This window comes from Cryptomeria japonica, chromosome 3 (genome assembly GCF_030272615.1).
Source record: "Cryptomeria japonica chromosome 3, Sugi_1.0, whole genome shotgun sequence".
NCBI lineage: Eukaryota > Viridiplantae > Streptophyta > Pinopsida > Cupressales > Cupressaceae > Cryptomeria > Cryptomeria japonica.
In genome coordinates, this window is record NC_081407.1 from 993,376,332 (window position 1) to 993,395,626 (window position 19,295).

Below are 19,295 nucleotides of genomic sequence, written 5' to 3' on the forward strand. Positions count from 1 at the left end.
AATAATGATCCAATAGTTCAATCGTTGTTATACAATGAATAGAGGCCTGCTTATATAGGCAAGGCTAGGGATATGTATGAGCACACAAATATGACATGTGGCTCAATAAGAAACAAGGGTAGGTAGGAAATAGGTGTGGGTAGGTAGGAGAAATAATATAATATTCCACATGAGGTGGATCACCCACCGAAGGTGGAATTATCACTCCACAATAAGTGGATATGATAGTGTAATAACAAGATCAACACCATAAAAGGTGGAATTTCTCCTACACACTATCCCAATGTGGCACAAACACCCAAGTGTCTCATATCCAAACTACTATGAAATGCATTATCCTAAGTAAACTTAAGTAAGTGTAATAATATCCATGATGAATAATTATTTACACCAACAGAATGCCGTAGGTATGAAATTGGCATCCAAGTCTACATTGTTCATATAAAGAAATTGATGAACAGCTACTACGCATATATTAAAAGTGACAGTTTGTTTAATAACAACGATTGAGAATGGTAGCCAACTAATATTATTTGGAGTGCTAAGTAAATCGATTGCTTGTCAAGAAAGGTCAGCGATCATATAGCAAGTTAGCAAAGCCTGATAATGTTTTATGCAGAATAACAGTATAGACTGCAATACGTATGACAGTAATATTTAGTATAGTGGTGTTGTGACCTTTTCACACATCGCCCCATTGCTAACGGGGACCCCCTCTTTTCTTGCTTTCTGCGTTGTTAGGTTAGGGTTTTGGCTGCTTAGTGGACAATTTTGTGTTTCCCGTGCTTGAGTCTCGGAGTTTTGATCATGCCTAGTGCCATCTAGGGTTTTGAGGTTATAGGATCAAGTTGCAAACGTTGATATTTTAATGATCCTAAGTTTTGTCGAAGTGTTGACCATTGAGCATTAACGTGTTTTTAAACACGTGCATCAGTGATTTTAAAGTGCCAGGGTATTCCCAGACCTTTTGGAGTTGTTTTCTCGCTCCTAAGGTATTATTTAAATTGATTTCACACTTTATCTCAATATTTTCCTAGCGTTTTGCTCATCTTTTTGAAAAGTTGCCTAAGTCCAGTCTAATTTTGAAGTTTCTAAGTGATTTTGAGTGGTTAAAATGTCAAACTCCTAAGGGAAATCCACATTCCAAGGGTTACAAGGTCAAATTCCATGCTAGAGGTGCTTTTCCCCTCATATTCCAGACTACCCACCCTTTTCCCCAACTCAAAATCCACACTACACATGGGTTTCCCCTAAAATCCATACTGGCTATTATTTTCCACCACTGTTTATCCATGCTTGGGTCGATTTTCCCCTGGAAGTGCTAAAATTTTGCTAAGTGTCAGGATTTTTCCAGATTGCCATCGATTTTCCACCAGGAGTGTGGACTGGAGTGCGGACTATAGTGCAGACAACGTTGAGGATGATTCCATGCCTGGGTCGATTTTCCACCAGGATGTTTTATGACAAGTTAGTGCGGATTTTTGTGCAGACTCTCAATCCAGACCAAAGTTGATTTTCCACTGAGAGCATTTTGATGAGTTTTAAGTCTGGATTTTCATCCAAACTGAGGTCGAATTTCCACCAGGGAGTATTTTTTGCAAGTCAAGTGAATTTGGAGTGTGGATTTTCAGTCCAAAGTGCCATCGATTTTCCCCTGGAGTGTTTTATGTGCCTTTTGATGAAATTTGAGCGTGGATTTTTATCCAAGCTAAGGTCTATTTTCCCTTATGGGGAAATTTTTGACACTTTAATGATTTTTAAAGGGATTTTTTAATCCCAACTAAAGTTGATTTTCCCCTGGAGGCTCAATTTGGACTTAAATCGAAATATTTAATAAGTGAGCCCCATTTTTAATTGTTTTTAAATGATGATTAATGATTATTTAAAATTTTAAAGCAAAAATTAAATAACTTGAAATAAACATTTAATATTTAAACCTTCTAGAAGCAAGTTAGTTTTTTACCAAACAAGTATTTAAGCAAGTGTTTTATCCCACATTGCTTGTGTGGTGAAAGTAAGAGGTAAAAGCAAGTATAAGAGAGGAGTTTTCTAGCATTATTTTATTATTAAATCTGCCAGGGGTCTCCATGAAAGGCGATTTTTCTCCCTTATTGTCAAATTTCGGCAAAGTGCTGAAGTGAAGTGTTGGGTTGAGGATTCTTTCCTCCATTTTTTCTAGCTTGCTGTTCCATTCCCTTGCTGCCATTGAAGACCATTTTCAGATTTAGTGATTTTTTTCAAGTTTGGCAATTTTCTCTTCCATTTTTTGCTTGATGTTCCAACCTCCATTGTTGCAGATCCGAGCTGCCATTGATGATATTTTTAGAATTTTAAAAATGGCGCTATAGTTGGAGAAATTTTGATTTTGATTTTGGAGAGGTTTGGTGCCACATTTTGGTGATTTTCCCAAAGTTTAAAAACTCGGACTTGCCACGGACTCGGCAAACCAAAAATTTGTTCCGGACTCGGACTCGTGAAACACTCGCGAAAGACTCGGCAAAAAAAAACAACCGTAGTTTTACAAAAAAAATAAAGAAATTAATGCATTTAGAGAACATAAGAGCCATAATTGAAACATTACACGTCATATAATCTACAAACGCGCAATATTTGAAATTTGAAATACTAAATCTAAATACCCAGATTTCTTCAATGCTAATTATGTTGTTATATGGAGCCTAATCAGACTCGGAGGTTAAATTTTCATTACTTGCTGATTCGCTTCAGATCTGAGTTTTTTCTTCAGATTTGACCTCCATTAATGGCTGCCCATTAATTTTCAGACTTCAATCTTCCTTGCCCAGCCAATTTCAACTTAGGCGATTTGCATTTGGAGGTGTTTTATGGAGTTTTTAGTGCATTTTCAGACCATCTTAACGCTGTTGCAGGTCTGAAAACTCCATTGTTAGGCTGTTGTCCTCAGAAATTTTCATTTCTAGCCACCTAACCGCTTTGGTGATTTTGCTTGGAGCTGATTCCTTAGCTATTTTCCATCATTTTCAGGGATTTTTAACTACTTTGCAAGGTGCTGGTAAGTCTGAAGTTATCAATTTTCAGACTTGTCCTCAGAAATTTATTTTTTACCAGCCACACTTACATTCCTGAATATGATTGTTTTCATCATTAAAACTGAATTTTATAGAGTTTATGCACATTTTTTAAGGATTACAACATGTTTTAAAAGCCTGATTTTCAGGTTGTCTTCAGAATTGTTGACCTCCATTGTTGACTGCGGAAGGTTTCTTCAGACATACTTTGTTTGAAAACATAACCTTTCACACCTTTCCTTAGTCATCGTTGATCCGGTATACTCCTTTGCATTTTAGCTTGCATATTTTCTAAGCATAAGGAGGTATTAATGAATTTTATAGAGGGTTTCCATGCCCTAGCGTTGTCACACTCTGAATCTAATTGTCAAAATCTACAAAGTGTATGGATTATTCTCTTGACTTTATGCTCTAATTAGCTAAAATCTTTAGAAAGTCAGGAATTTTATTAAGAATATTATTTATTTTCCTAAGTCTAACTTCAAGCTTCGTACAGGTACGATGTCGAAGTCTGGATATAAGGAAAGGAAAAAACTATTGAAGATGCTGGAGACTGGATTCTATCCAGAGCTTAAGATTTCATCTAGATGGAAGGAGATCACAGATACAAACATGCATTTCCTAGACTTCGACCAGATGCAGCGGATGTTCGGAGTCGGAGATCAAGTTCCTTCCCCAGCATATGCAAACATTATGAAGAGTGGTATTTTCCATGCCGCTGGATTTCCACAGTCCATACAGTGCAATGAGCTTATCCTGGAGTGTGCACGGTGTTATGATCCGCTCACGCGAATGATCAAGACTCCTAAGGGCGTTGTCATTGCCTACCTTGCTGAGGATGCTATTGCAGAGGTGTTCGGAATTCCACACGGAATGGACATGAAGGATGTGTCCAAGGATGAATATGAAGAAAGATACACGAAGAAGATGGGTGTATGCAAGAATTTGATAAACAAGGAGTGAATGATTGAGCCTAGGTCTCATCATTCCAAGGCTCCCAAGACGCTCATGTGCGTAGACTTCAAAGAGGAGTATAGCGACTTAATATTCCTACTCAACAGAGTGATGGGGATACCGCAGGGAGCAATATTCGATGGATGGATGTTCTACTTCATCCAGGATTGTCTTAGAGGAACATTAGTAAATTGGTCTAAGATTATAAGTGACAATCTGGACTTTCAGCTGAGGAATGTAGAGCGGTCCAAGTCATTCGCCATGACTTCTTACCTGGTATACCTGCTTGCACAGTTTGTTTCATATAGAGGTTTAATATGCAAAGGTGAAGTCGGGAATGGGCAAGGACAACTCAGGTGTCATGAATGCTACCCCCAGCTGAGCATGTATAGAATTGAAGACTATAAGAGAGTGAATGATGCATTCACTATGTACATCACGCGGATGTTGCAAGGCGGAATCCACAGAAGATTGTCTAAGGAGGCAACATAGTTAGTAGAGAAATATGGATCATGGTATATTTAGTTTCCCACTTTCACGTACCTTAGGATTCATGGGTTTCAATCTGAACCCTACAGACTTCCTAGGTATCCAACCGATAGAATGATCTTGTTGGAAGTGGTGAGACAACTTCTAGAGTTCGATGTTATTCAAAGAGAGAAGCATAGGACAGGCATGACATTCCCTATTTCAGTTGGGAAGACGTCAGAGGTTTGCCAGTCTGCCATAGCCGCCAGTACTGCGAGTGAGGAGCTTGCATTCTATCGATTTGCTACATATAAGAAAAGAGAAAGATTTGATCCAGACAAGAAAGTAGGAAGGATCAGGGGAGAGAAGTTCATTCACAGAGTTGACATAGAGGATTACTGGGCTAACTTGATGGACGAGCAAGCAGTGAAGAGAAGAATGTGGTCCGGAATGTCAGTGGATTTTATGAGGAAGTGTAGACTTTTCCTCATTCCTGATCAAGTGTTAGATAACAAAGATCATATGCACCCATGGTATGAGAGTGAAATGAAGAAGGCAATCCTATTGCTTAATTGGTCAGAGTCAAAAGGGATTGACCTGAATGTATTGATGAGAGAGGTCTTGAGTTTCTCCCGTGCATGGGTAGATATATAGATGAATAAGTTAGTTGATATGGGGGTTCCCTTCACTTATGAAAGGATGAAGCCGGAAGAGTTTATTTCCGAGGATGATCAGAGGACTATTAGTGATGTCAGGATTCATGCAGACGAAGAGAGTCAAGCTCCCAAGAGAAGGAAGAACACGCCAGGAGAAGTCAAGGCCAGAGGGAAGAGGATTGAGGAGGTGAAGAAGAAACAAAAGACTATCATTCCTCCACCTATCATTCCTTCACCACCTCTTAGTGTCTCATCAATTGAAGTGATTGAAGTAACAGAGCAGAACAAGGAGACTCGGCAGTGTTCCAACACAGTGATACTACCAGAGAATATTCAAGAGTTCCATGCCACAACGACATCTGCACCTCCAAATGAGAATGATGATCAATTGGGATCCCCTACAGTCCTTTTGGAAGTTAGTTTGGGAAATGAGGTATACGATTGGACTGGGAATAATCCTGATGATGATGACGATGATGATGATGATGATGTTATCTCGGCATTGGGAGGACTTGATTGAGAAATATGTCTCAATGGTTGTATGGAGATGGCCGCTATTCCTGAATGGTTGATGAGAAGTATGGAGAAAAGTAAACAAATGATAGAGGTACAACCTATTGACGACATTGATGACTACCTAGCTAGGAGTGCTAAGGAGAAAGAGCCCAAGAGAGCGGAGATTTTGTCGCATACAGCTAGAGATGAGACAGGAATGCGGATTGCGCAGATTGCTGTTCCTATTGCAGGCGTGACAGCGAACATTGCTACTCCTATGGATTTCCAGATCACTTCAGTTGCCCTTGGTCGTACATCCAGAAAGCAAGAATTTCATGAGGTTGGTGAAAACCTCAAGGCAATCGATGCAAGGTTAGACAGAGAGATTGCAGAGAAAGAAAGGTACAGAGAAGAGAATATTAGACTTAGAGAGTATATTGCAGGGATAAGGCGTGAAGATCCCACCCTTATTTCCCCTATTGCAGTTGACCATGAAATGCATTCACACTATGAGGCAGCGAGAGGTACACTCTCACAGGTGGAAAAGTGGATTGAGAATACAAGAAAGCTGGCAGATGATTTCCTTACTCAGTTTGTCCATGCATATGATAGGACAACAGGGCTCACATTCAAAATCCAGTATTTGGAGGGAGTTTGGGAAGAATTCCGGCCTATTCAAGACAAGACTATTCCATGCCTCCAGGCTTTGAAGAAGATTCCTAATTCCACCTTGTTCAGCAAGAACATTGTGCATAGTGGAGACAGATATGGTTTCCATGGCTGGTATTGTTCATTAGCTGTGAAGAAATCACCTTATGAGAACGTCCAGTTGAGTTGTATGGAGATGGAAGGATTAATTGAAGACATTCAGATAAAGATCCTTGCCTCGATTGAGGAATTATTGGGTGTTGATCTTAGTGATGCTAGTGGTTTACACTTAGACAAATTAAGAGACAAGATGAAATTTATGTATTTTTGCCAGTTGGACTCTTTGAAGAAGAGTCAGATAGACGACTTGGTCTCTTTGTTGATTCATGTTCATAGTTCGCAGAAGCTCATGCCAGATTGGGAGAACACTTTGGATGCTTGCTCGGATTCACTGGACGTGATTGATTTACAGCAGGATACCTTGCCTAGCATTTCCATGGAGGAGTTAGATTCAGTATTGGCTAGATTCTTGGAGTATGCTAGGAGAGAGAGAGATGCAGGGATGAATCTTCTAGAAGATTCCCTATTTGATGACTAGGTATCTTTTCATTGGGCCATATGTAGGTGGCGCCATTTTTGATGTAAACCCTAATTAGGGCAATTCTAGGGTTTTGTTGGCATGATCTCGACCGTTGATCTTGGATCAATCTTGGCCATCCATTTTGTAAGAGACTCTATATATGCCTCCTTGTCTCTCATTTGTAAGAGAGAGTTTTTGTAGAATTGTTGGTATATGCTGCAGCTATTTGAATCATAATCATTATTCAATTGTTGGTGATTTTGCTCTTCAAGTGTTGTATTTGCATTCATGGTTCTCAATTCCTCCAAGTTAGATTAGAATTTTAGTTTAGAATTTATTTTCATGTATGTTAGATTGGGTGGAAGATTTGTTGAATTCATTTGTGTGGAATCCTAAATCCATACCACTAGCCTCTTGCCGCTGGTAAGTGCGCCTTGTGTGGTCAACTGGAAATTTAAGTAAGCTTAACTTCAACTATTACGCATCCCTTGACAAGCATCAACTTGGATGGTGTCAACGTTTGATGGTGATAGCCTGAAAATCTTTAAGTATACCTTAGACGATTGCACTAAGCTTGTGTCAATACCTAATTGTGAGACCTTGCCTGGTTTGATTCCACTAGATCCATTCATCATTTCCTACATTCCTAGGCTTAGAATAGATTCCTGAACCCTATTCCTTTTGCCCATTTTTTAGTAAGAAGTAAATCCAGAGCCATATTGATAAATCTTAAGTTGTCAGCACACCTACTCCGCATCATTCATGATAATCCAAACATTTGCTAAAGTCTCCAAGTGAACACAACAATTCACATTGACCATTTTGTTACCCACTCGTCAAGACCTGACATGTAGAAACCTTGGAATCATTTTAGTTGATCTCATTCTTAGCATCTGAGGTGATTTTGTTCAAAAGGGGGTAAATTATCTTGGTAATTTATTCTGTATTGTTATGTGCGTAAAATACACATCAACAAGTGGCAGACCAGATCTGACGCATGTCAGATCTGTCTGCCTTTATAGCCAAAAATATACTAACAACTTATGTTTTTAGGCAGTGATGGTATCAATGATTTATATAAAAAGGTAATTAGCAAATACATTAATAATTGGTAATATATATATATATATATATATATAAAAGATGTCATAATCGGAATGTCAGATCTGTCTGCCTTCATAGCCAAAATTATACTAACAACTTATGTTTTTAGGTAGTGGTGGTATCAATGATTTATATAAAAAGGTAATTAGCAAATACATTAATAATTGGTAATATATATATATATATATATATATATATATATATATATATATATATATATATATATATATATATATATATATAAAAGATGTCATAATCGGAAAATAATATTAGATTGAAAAGATCAGAAAGAACTCTTAAGGTAATAGTCAATAAGAGGAATAATATATGGGAGTTTATTACAGACAAGAAGGGATCAGCAAGAGCTGCTGTCACAACCACATAAGAGTGGAGGTATTCACCATTTTACAAGGTATAGGCGTGTATATATTTGAACTCCCGACCTCTTCTATGGCCTCTCTCAAAATCTGAAATTGGAAACTTGCATCCTTGTATTTTTTTGAAAAATTAATAGCTCTAAAAGAATAAGAATTAGGTACACAATGTAATGATGGTGTTGATTAGTGGCTGATGTTTAATATTGGTCTGCCCCTCCATGACAATAGAGAAGCCCGTCCTAATCCAAGTCTGCCTCATGTCCTCGATCACTAAACTCACCTTAGAAATGTTTTTTGTCAAGGAGGGTGGTGCATGGTTTATGTTCTCCAAGGGGTAAATGAGGGACCAATAAAAGCTACATCTTTCAATATTTTTTTGAAGGAGAAAGTGTCACATGAAATGGGATGGCATGGACAGAAAAAATTGGCAGTGGAAGACTATGCCACATCTTATGCTTGTATATTGAACATAACTGCAACTGTCCCTATCCTCTCACTAGCACCAGTCTTTCTCTTTCCTCTTCTAGAAATATCACCACTACCACTAGCAACCTTGGATGGCATAGGCAAAGCTAATTGTGTAGATTGTATTGGCATTGGCACACCCTTAGACCTTGCTTCTGCTTCCATATGCAATATATGCACCTCTACCTTCTCATCCTCCTCTACATTTGGACACAGGTTAACCCCATGCCTTGAGAGCCCAAGAGATAAGAGTATACCCTAGTGTAACTTCTGCTAAAATTGGTATTGCAAATATGACACAACACTCTACTACCCCCCAAATTTTTCATTTGTCTTTGTCTAGGGCTGCCACAAAATGGAAAACAGGTTTGTTGGAATTAAAAGGGCCTTTTGCATAAGTTTTTAAGATTGTGGAAGGGCATTCAAATGAGTTTGTGGCTGTTCTCTTTTGCCCATAGTACTTTCACACCCTGATTGATGCAGAGATATCAACTCTGGAACTCTCCCTAAGGATTAAATCAACTCAAGGAGACACATCAAAGGATCCTCTACATGCTAGGTGATTCAAAACCAAACTCAACTCAACACACCCAACCAAGGATAACATCAAAATGGTTTGTTCCAACACCTCTATTGGTCTTAACACATCCCAAACACCATAAGACAAGGTTCTACACACCCCCAAACTCAGACTCAAACTCATAAACCAAACTTGCTCTTCTAGGCTCTATTCCTTGTAGCCTCCAAATCGGGTATTTTCAACTTTTCTCCAAATCATCCCAAAACACTTGACAAAAAAATTACATATTTAGACACCCATTTGGATGTTACACAACATATCAGAAAACCAATATAGGTTGTTTTGGACGGACCCTTTGCTGTCCTCAAATGTGCCCCTTTTTAGCCTTAAAAACCACCCACTTTACAAAGGAAGTACCAACAAAACTTAACACTAGATTAAACCCTTTTGTACAGTCTCTTATTATGTTCCCAAACCAAGGATTTTTCAGGTCTTAGGTCTTGGTTGCACTCCTAGATACCCAAACACCAAAAAACCTCACTAAATCACCCTTTTCCCTAGGGCTTTCTAGAAATATCATTTCCAATCACTTCCAAGGCTCAACCAAAGTTCAAACACCTTTAAAATGGTGTGTCTAGACACTTCAATGCATAAAATACCCCCCTTGTTCAATTAGATTCTCTGCTGCTACACTCTAGCCTTCATTTTCACTCATTTCCAGTCACTTTTCTTCAACTTTCATGCAACTTTCATGGTGTACACCTGCACTCTTCACTCCTTCCTGTCAATCATGGGTTAGTAAACTATTGTACATGTTATTTGGCATCCATCCTATGAGAATCAGACCTGTACATTCATAGGATGGATCCTTACATGCTTGGAAATTCACAAATTAGTGAAAAAATCACTGTCTTTTCTGGGACAGTCAGCAATAAATAAAAATATGATACTTTCAAGACTTCAAAAATGCACTCAATACATCAAAGGAATAACCAATAAACCCCCAATGTACAGCAATGATGATCCCTTAGCCTTTCAATGCAAAGAAAGCATGAAAAAACAAGGATTTGACAGCAAATAAAGAGTTTTTTAATTAATTTTCTGAGACAGTCCGTACAAGTCCGTACCAGCATCATCCAACCACACAAAAATTACTTTAGAGACTTTATAAGACCTTCCCCAACCAACTCCAACCAATCTCCAACTAATCCAAGTGATTAAAATGTCAAAACAACTCTAAAACTTATTTCCCACCAAAACTGGAACTAGTTGTTGAAATTCAAAATTTGAATTTTCAACTTTATTTCTAATGCTTTTAATCAACTAAAACCTATCCCATTCAACTTATTTTGACATAATAAGATCATTAAATCACAATAAACTCCTATCTAACCTATCTAGACTCCATCATCCTATTACATTGCATTTTGGTCCTTAGGCCTTTATCGGGACCTTTAGGACTTTTACATAATTTATTGAATTCAACATTACAATAGGCCATTATAGGCTTCAAAACATTCCAATTGACCTCTAGTGATGTCATATCACTCTCCTTAGTCCTTGGTGTCCTCCTTGGTTCATTTGCCCTCCTGGATGCTCCGGCATCACTGATAAACCCCCAATTGAGGATGGAAACATTTCTTTCTTCCATTTCATGTTCAGTACTGTCACTATTTCTAACCATGTTTTGTGAAAAAGATAATGCAAGTACAAATCAAGAATAGAAAAAGAAAAAGAAACTCAAAACATTTCTTCCTCGAAACTTTGAAAAAAAATCAGAAAAAAGGAAGTGAAAAAATCACTTACCTCTTTTACTTGTTTCACTGTTTCTTTTCGTATTGCTCACTAATGCTGCCCTAATTTTGACTTATCCATTTGCACCTTCAAGCGTTGCTAGAAATTATTTTTTTCTTAGTGCAATTTTTTTGTCATGTAAAAATGAATTAGAATGAAAGAGCAAGGCTTCTGTTTTCTCTTTAAGGCTAAGTGTGGTCTTGGGGCCCAAAAAAAATTCAAAATTTTTTTATTATTAATTTAACCTTAAAGTGTTTTGCCTCTAGGATTTTCGGCTGTCCCTACCCTTGTAAGGGACATCTGATTGCTCTCATGGAGTCCCTTGTTTCTTGGATGTCTAGGGGAAAAATCATTTTTAAGGATGACAAGGAGAGGTTTCCCTGGCATTCCTAGATTTTTCCCTGGCATTCCTAGAATGGGATACAGAACAAAAAATCTCAGGGACAAAACATTGATTCTACACACTACATGAATAGAATAGTTGAGTTTTTTAGTGATTGAATACTACGTCTATGGTCATTCTTTGAGCAACAAGGTTATTTGTGAGTAGCTTCAAGTAATTTGTTTTTGGGTAAACATTTCATGCACTTATCTCAAATGGTACATAAGGCCAAGCCTCTATAGTTTCACATTGAGTGTGACAAAAGGAGGGAGCGTTTTGCATTGCCTCTTTGTAACTTTGTGTCTTATGTTGCATAAGTTTGAGAAACCTTTGTCATATGAAAATGACATTTCTTGTATATTTTGAGGCTCATATCCTTTATTATTTTTCGAGGGTATCCCTAAACATCCACAAAATTAATGCTACTAGTTTTGCATCTTTGTCTCCTATTTTTTTCAAAGTGATTCAATACCAATGCAATTTAGCAGCATTATATGAGGCATGACATGGTTTGTACAAGGCATGACCTGGCATTTCCAAAAAGTCCTTTCAAGTTTCAACTGATTTATATCAGGTCCAGGCCTGCAATATTGGCAAGTGGTAAAGTGGATCTGACTGAGGAGATATCTGAAAGGTACTGTTATCATGGCATCATCCTTAGTGAGAAATAAAGAAAATATATTAATATCCACAACTGATAAAAGTAACTCCAAGGACTCAAAAGTACATCCACTGACAATAGAATATTTATATGCTAGAAAAGAAATTTGGAAGTTGAAAACAAGAAGTGGTAAGCCCAAGGCAAATAAGTCCTAGCCATATGATAAAAATACAAATATACATAGAAAATTGATGGGAAGATCCCACAAGGGAAACAAAGCAAAAAGAAGCAATGAAGTCAAAGAGCCCAATAAAGGTCAAAAAAGCCAATGAAATCTGGCACAATTGTTGGAATCAAGGAACACTAAGAGGGGCGGGGGGGGAGGAGGGGGTGAATCAGTGTTCAGCAATTTTTAACTATAATAACCTGATCTAATAACCACTTAATGCAAATGAAGAAAAGTAAAGTGCAAAAACACAAAGCAAAGATCATCAACACCATAACACCAAGATTTTTACATGGAAACCCGGTTAAGGGAAAAACCACGGTGGGATTTAAACCCACAATATTAATATACTCTGTTTAGAAGTATAGAAATATTATATAAGGGGAATGCACATGCATTCAGGCACACTGCCTAGAGCTCACTACTCAAATTACAAGTAAGGGCTACAACTCGGAAGGCTCACTGCCTTACAAAAGGTTACAAATGATTGCAAGAAGGTTTGAACTATATAATAGCATCAACAAATGCCTGAGTATAGTTCCAGTCTAAGACACAAGGTTCGAATTCGAAATGGTCGTCGAATTCAAATTCGACGACCATGAAATTCAAATGAAATTCGACAAGGCAAAATACGAAAAAAAAAATCGGATAAAATTCGCCTTATATAATTTTGTTTATTTTTTAAATATATGTACACTTCTAATAAATTCGACTCGCTGATGAAGCAGTTGTAGAGTGCGACCCAAAAGTTGCAGAGAATACCCGCGAGTGTGACCCATCAGTTGCAGAGAATACCCACGAATCGCGACCCAGCAGTTGCAGATACAGAGAATACCTGCGACCCAGCAGTTGTAGATACAGAGAATACCTGCGACCCAGTAGTTGCAGTCTTGCAGATACAAAGAATAGCAGTGCTTTATAGAGAAAATCCATCGAAAATCTTAAAAAAAAAACCCTAAACGCTTTTCAGAAACCTAGAAAAACGCTTTTTAAGTTTTAACTTTAATTAAAAAAAATGACGTCATGGCCGTACGAATTTATGGCCGAATTTGAACGAATTTTTCATAGAAGTTTGGAATTCGATAAAAATCGAGCTTCATCCTTGAAAATCGCCGATTTTTGTGACTTAGGTTTCAGTTAAGCACAAAACACATGATCACACTATGCTCTGTTATGATATTCTGAATTATACCGGAGCACAAATCTTTCAACCGCGCACGTGAAACTGTGCACAATCGCTCATACACACTTTCCACACCACCATCAACATATCAAATGATCATATCAATCGGTCTAATATATCCGCAACATCAAATTAGATCAATTCCATGTCGGCCCAAAAACCGCATAACACACAAATGAAACGTGTTACCCAAGTTGGCTCAATCCGATCCAAAAACAACTAAGTGGACCAAAACAAATCGTCCACACGCTTCCCATATGTCGGTTTAACAACCTCAAACATGCAAACGACCGTCAAAACCATTCCACACGATCCGCACAACGAATCTTCACATGTTACTGCTGATGAACACTATTCTAACCAAAAGCATGTCTACCGGATCTTCCAATTCACCCAGAACTTATCTCCGGAGGCCACAAACCTGGAATAACGCATATCACATGACCACAATGCTTCTCCGAGATCCGCAACATAAAATACGCAGCACAAATGAATCGCCAACCAAATGCTGTACACTCTGCCAGATGACCTATTCTCCTCACTGGACCTTATCGGACCTCAATCAATCTTCCAGTATGAATGAATCAAGGACTGCGGATAGAATATCTGACACAAGTTTCCATCAATGACAACATCTGATCATCAATGTAGTGTCTCACGGCAACAACAATCACATGTATGCATCAATCATCTCAGGAGGAGTAATTGCCAGCATAATTATCCACTCTGCCACCTTAGGTGCCCTCCTGGGGAAGTTGAAGAGTCATCTATTGGCTATGTGTTGCATTTCTTGATTGCCATGTGTAGCTCTCCAAGAGGGGGTGTGGGATTTTCAAGAGGCACAAGAATGCTATAAAAGGGGGGCTTGGGCTAGTGGTTAAGCACTCAGAGTTGAGTTCTTCTCTTTAGATATAAAGAGGAGTAGCAGGTAAGGGGTGTAGAAGAGTAGCTTGTAGCTCCAGCTTGCAGATTGTGAAGCCTAAATCACCAATATTTTGCAATTGATGAATTTGTATTTCATTTTATTAAGAAATATAAAGCAAGTTATTTCTTTCAAATTTGCTTTATTCTCCTATTTTGTAATTGATGAATTTGTATTTCATTTTATTAAGAAATAGAAAGCAAGTTTTTTCTTTCAAATTTGCTTTATTGTCCTTGTTATGCTATGCATAAATATTGGGTGGAGTAACCTAGGGTGAAGTAGCCCTCATCTAGTATAACAGAGCATGTGTTTGGGGTGTGTTGGGGGAGTCTCCTACATCACTGTTACTATCTGCTGAAATATTTTCTCTCCGGAGTTTAATGAAAATCGTGCATTTGTTTTTTTGTTTTCATGGAAGTTTCTTGCATTTCATGTATTTCGATATGCATGAAAAATATATAATTTGATAAAGATTGAAATCAACAATATTATGCAACGAGGCTAGAAACTTTTAATTTATTTTCTACTGGAATAGAAGGTTTATTACAAGCTGTGTAAATCTGCAGATAGTTAACAACAATCAGATTAATAATGGCAAACATACCTGTCCCGGCTCATAAACAATTCACACTGATTATAGTTGGCTGAAGCTTCCAACCTAGACTGCGATTCTGGATTTATAGCTGTAGAATGGATGCGCTAGGCTGTAGAAATTCCTCTTGGCGCTGGGAAATAGATTGGAATTGCTGTATTGATCCTCAAGATACCCTCTGGGGTTCTGTCCAGAAGGGTTTCCTTCTCCAGTGGCTGCATCCTGAGAATGGAGAGCTGAATACAAGATGCAGAGCAAAATAACAATATTCAATAACGAACAAGAATGCCCTCCATATTGAAGTTGATGTCTTTATATAATTCCTCTTCAGCCAAAAAGCCATCGGCTTCTTTCTTCCAGTCCTTTGATTTGGAAACTTAGGCAATTAATAATGTTTGCCTCTTATTAAATAAATCACCACCATGGAGTACGGCCTAGGAAAGATTAAGTCATAACTTAAGTTGGCCCCTTTTTAATGATATAAAGTGAATGATTAAATTATCGCAAACCATAGCTTTTTGCCCAAATACTTAATTAATACTTTTTCCCCTTTATTAATAATAGGCTAACATTTTTATTTATTTATTTATTTACGTGCTAATCCAGAGGGGACATTACATCTGCATATGAAATGTCCAAATCCAAGGGCCACCTAATTACTCCAGGCATCCAAAATAAGCTGAAAACAATCAGGAATTCCAGGTTTCAAATAGCTTATTAGATACTGTGAGGCTTATTGGGAAGGTGATAGAATAGTTTAGTGCTGCAGCAAAAAGTGGTCTACTGTTGAAAATTTTCCAGGGACACAATCAAGAGAAGATTTGGTGGAGTTGAAAACACTCACATTTGTTGGTTTGGGAAAAACATAATCATCTAAGGAGATCGCAATAGGGCATTCAAACGTGTGTTTTCTCTAATGAAGAATCCCAAAGTTTCAAGGAAGGAAGGAAGGAACATATAGATGTCCATGTAAATTTTTAGATCAGAAGTGAAGGTAAGCAGCAATTTTGAACAGGTACTACTCACAGAAATCTTTGAATATGTATGCTGGGTATCACATAAAAATTCAATTATATTGTTTATCAGTCTCCGTATTTCTCTAGTTGCATAACACAGATTTTTCCATGCTTGCCCCCTCACGAATCCGCACGAACAATGAGTTGTTATACCTGACTCAGACAGATGAACAGACACGTCTCCAAACTGGGTTGCACGACTTCAAAGGGGTGCGATAGTTAGTAACTAATCATTATTAACTAAACCTAATCCATACATTAGGTATATGAATCGCTAACAATTGTTTAGTAATACAAAAAATCTGTAGTTAAATCAGCGATAATCAAATTAAGAGGTTAACACGAATCAGCAGTAGTAAAAATAATAAAAATGCTTATTATTAGGCAACACAACAGTCACAGGTGGAAAGAGAACTCCTGCTGCTATAACATCAACAGTCCAAACCAACTTTTTATGGGAAAAAGTAGCTCAGAAGTAGCATACAGTTTCCCGATTCAAATGTATTTGAGACGTTACTAGAAAATCAAAAACTTTTCCTTGTACTAAATTTCAGTCACATTAAAATATACTGAATGGAGAAAAAACATCTATTGTGGATAGAGGTTAAATGGGAGTTTCGGAGCTGTACCCTCCTATCCATTTCACATCCATTTCACATGATATTCATTTCTGACTATCTAAATTGATAGGCATACAAGGAATGTATTCTAAATTAAATGTTTTGTATGGAATAAATTTTGGGTTCTTTTATGGTATAAAGTTTGTATTCTGCATTTCAAGTATTGAATTTTTCTTTTATGCACTTAGTCTGCAGAGACTTTGAACAGCCATTTGTTTGGGTTATCTTTCATGACTGAATTACCGTATGTTTTGTGTTCCGGTTTGTATGAAGTAACTGTAGTAGTGATAAGATTTGTCACACCGAGGACTTGATTATGGTCATTGATTTAGACAAAATGAGGATGACATATGCAAGTCCTCAAGTCCTTCGTTTTTTTGGTTTGAGGAACAAATTGCTATTTATTGAATTTAATGACTTACAGTCCACAAGCATACTTGCATGTTCAAGTAATTGGAATTTTCAGCATCCTTACTTGCAGATGAATGAAAAGCGAAATTACTTAGAATAAATAATCAGCACCAGGTTTAGATTCATCATTTTTGCTTCTGACTTTGTTTTATCAACGTGATTGGATCAAAAGAGATTAATGAATATAGTTACTTCGAAGAAGTATGAACTTATCTGAAGTTCCATATTTGGTTTTTTAATTTCACAAATAAGCTCCTGATTTAGGCTGAGACAGAAAAACAATACTAAATCGACTTCTTTTCTAGGTATTCAATACTGCAAGACAAACTTAAGATTTTACTAGCTAAAAGAAGATTATGAGCAGTGCCTTACATCTGACTGAATCAAATTTCTACTGCAGAATAAAGAAAGGTTGCATACTCAAAATAATTGGGCATTTGTTTGCTTACTATTTGACTATTAGAATGATTTTGTGAACTTCATATGTGATTACTATAATAAGTTTCAAATTTGTCAATTTTTGTATTTGAAACCGTGAAGAGCATCATTTATAATTTTTAGCAAAGGGCTTGAGTATACTCATCCAAGTGTCATGATATGTATATCTAAGTTGATATCTTTTAATATGGTGCATCAGACATTTTAGTTTCTTCACCTTTCTAAATATCTGAATTCTTATCTGGCTCTATCAGGCTGTGGGGGTTCTGGAAATATCATGTGTTCAAAATGCGGGGGAAGAGGACATGTTTAAAGTATAAGCCAGAATTAAATATTCATTTGTTGAAATCTCTGGCTTTGCTGTATTTCTCTCAGGTGTTTGTTTGATTCATTTATCATTGCAAAAAAGGATTGTCATGGTATCACAATTCTCCCTTATTGGAGAACCTGCAAATTTTTGGCGGGAACAACCATTGATTATTGCCATTGATACTTTATAAAATGGTACACGGCTTCTGGTTAATCTTTGTAGGCTATATAAATTAGCATGTCAACACAATCTTTATTTATTTTTAAATGTATCCGCCTTGCTCTACATTGCCTATAATGTAGAGGTGAATAAAAATGGAATGTACCAATTTTTTGCAATACTTTTAAGGGGACTAGGTATGCATGATTTATGGGCACAAACCTGAGACAAACGCACGTTTTATGAATTATAATGTTTTAATTTATAAAGAGGAATGATTCGAAAAAAGAAGAATTATCCCTTTGCTTTTATAATAAATTTGTTTATAGATTTTTATAAATTTTCAGACAAATGTAGTTTGACGGAACCAATTGGGGTAGTGTGTCAAAATTGAACTTGCCAGATCTAGATAGGAAATTTTGTTTGATTAGGTTATTCAAGAACTATAATCAGTTGTCAAGGGTCTCAAAAACTATGATCTGAGAAGTTTGTGGTGTCTGATGATGATCATAATGTTTCTTCAATTTCTGTTGCATAGTTAAAAAGTTGCTGGACCTTTGGATGCACTTGTTGAAGGGGTTGAAGTAATTTCTCCACCTTATCCAATTCCTTGGACTTACAGTTGGTTATGGAACTGTGCATATTGAAATCCACAATGGCATGTATAGAATGGAGTATTCCCTGGAGAATAGAACTGTTATTGGCTGTTGAATGTATGGCAAGTTTTCATCCTGACTGTAAGGATGAGCAATATTGTAAATTTGCAGTAACTAGAGTAGTGTGTAATTTACCTCTTTAGTTTGTTCATTAGTTTGAGGATGGATTGCTGTTGATCTATCCAATCATGTAACATTTCCCACAAAGCTCGTTTAAAATGAGTTAAACAAATTTTGGATGTCGAACAAATACAATGGAGAGGAATTACATAATGTACCCAAATGTGCCAGAAAAATATTTTAGTTATTTCAATTGCATTGATTGTCTTCTTACATGCAATCACGAGCCATTTTTCTCGTTATGCTTACTATCTTGCAAAAATTCTCACACAATCAAATCCAGAAGCATACACCATTAATCCAATGGATTGTGGAAATCTACTGATGTTAATGGACATGGAATTGCGTTGGTGGGAAGCGGTTATACAGCACCCAGGATGCACCCATCCATGGATGATGCACTCATCATATCTAGAGTTCCTCACGCGTTAACTCATTTTCAACTGTAGTTCACTGCTCTTTCGCCACTGCAAGTTTTCTATTTAGCGGTCAAGATTTGTTGACTACGGATTTTCTAAAAATAGGAACTTTATTTTTGTTTCTCAAACATA

General features: G+C 37.1%; 1 protein-coding gene across 3 annotated transcripts in view; it reads left to right on the top strand.

Moving 5' to 3' along the window:
- LOC131036769 (uncharacterized) overlaps window positions 1-18,957 on the top strand; it is a 69,022-nt gene extending 50,065 nt beyond the window's left edge. Inside the window, exon 3 of one of the 3 annotated variants that reach the window (XM_057968756.2) lies at window positions 18,507-18,957. In XM_057968756.2, coding sequence (XP_057824739.1) covers window positions 18,507-18,556 — 50 coding nt within the window. In that variant the 3' untranslated portion in view covers window positions 18,557-18,957. Of the gene's footprint in view, window positions 1-17,461; window positions 17,695-17,753; window positions 18,148-18,506 lie in introns of those variants that run through there. The other 2 variants (XM_057968757.2, XM_057968755.2) reach the window with 2 other exon arrangements.
- Window positions 18,958-19,295: the final 338 nt, after the last annotated feature.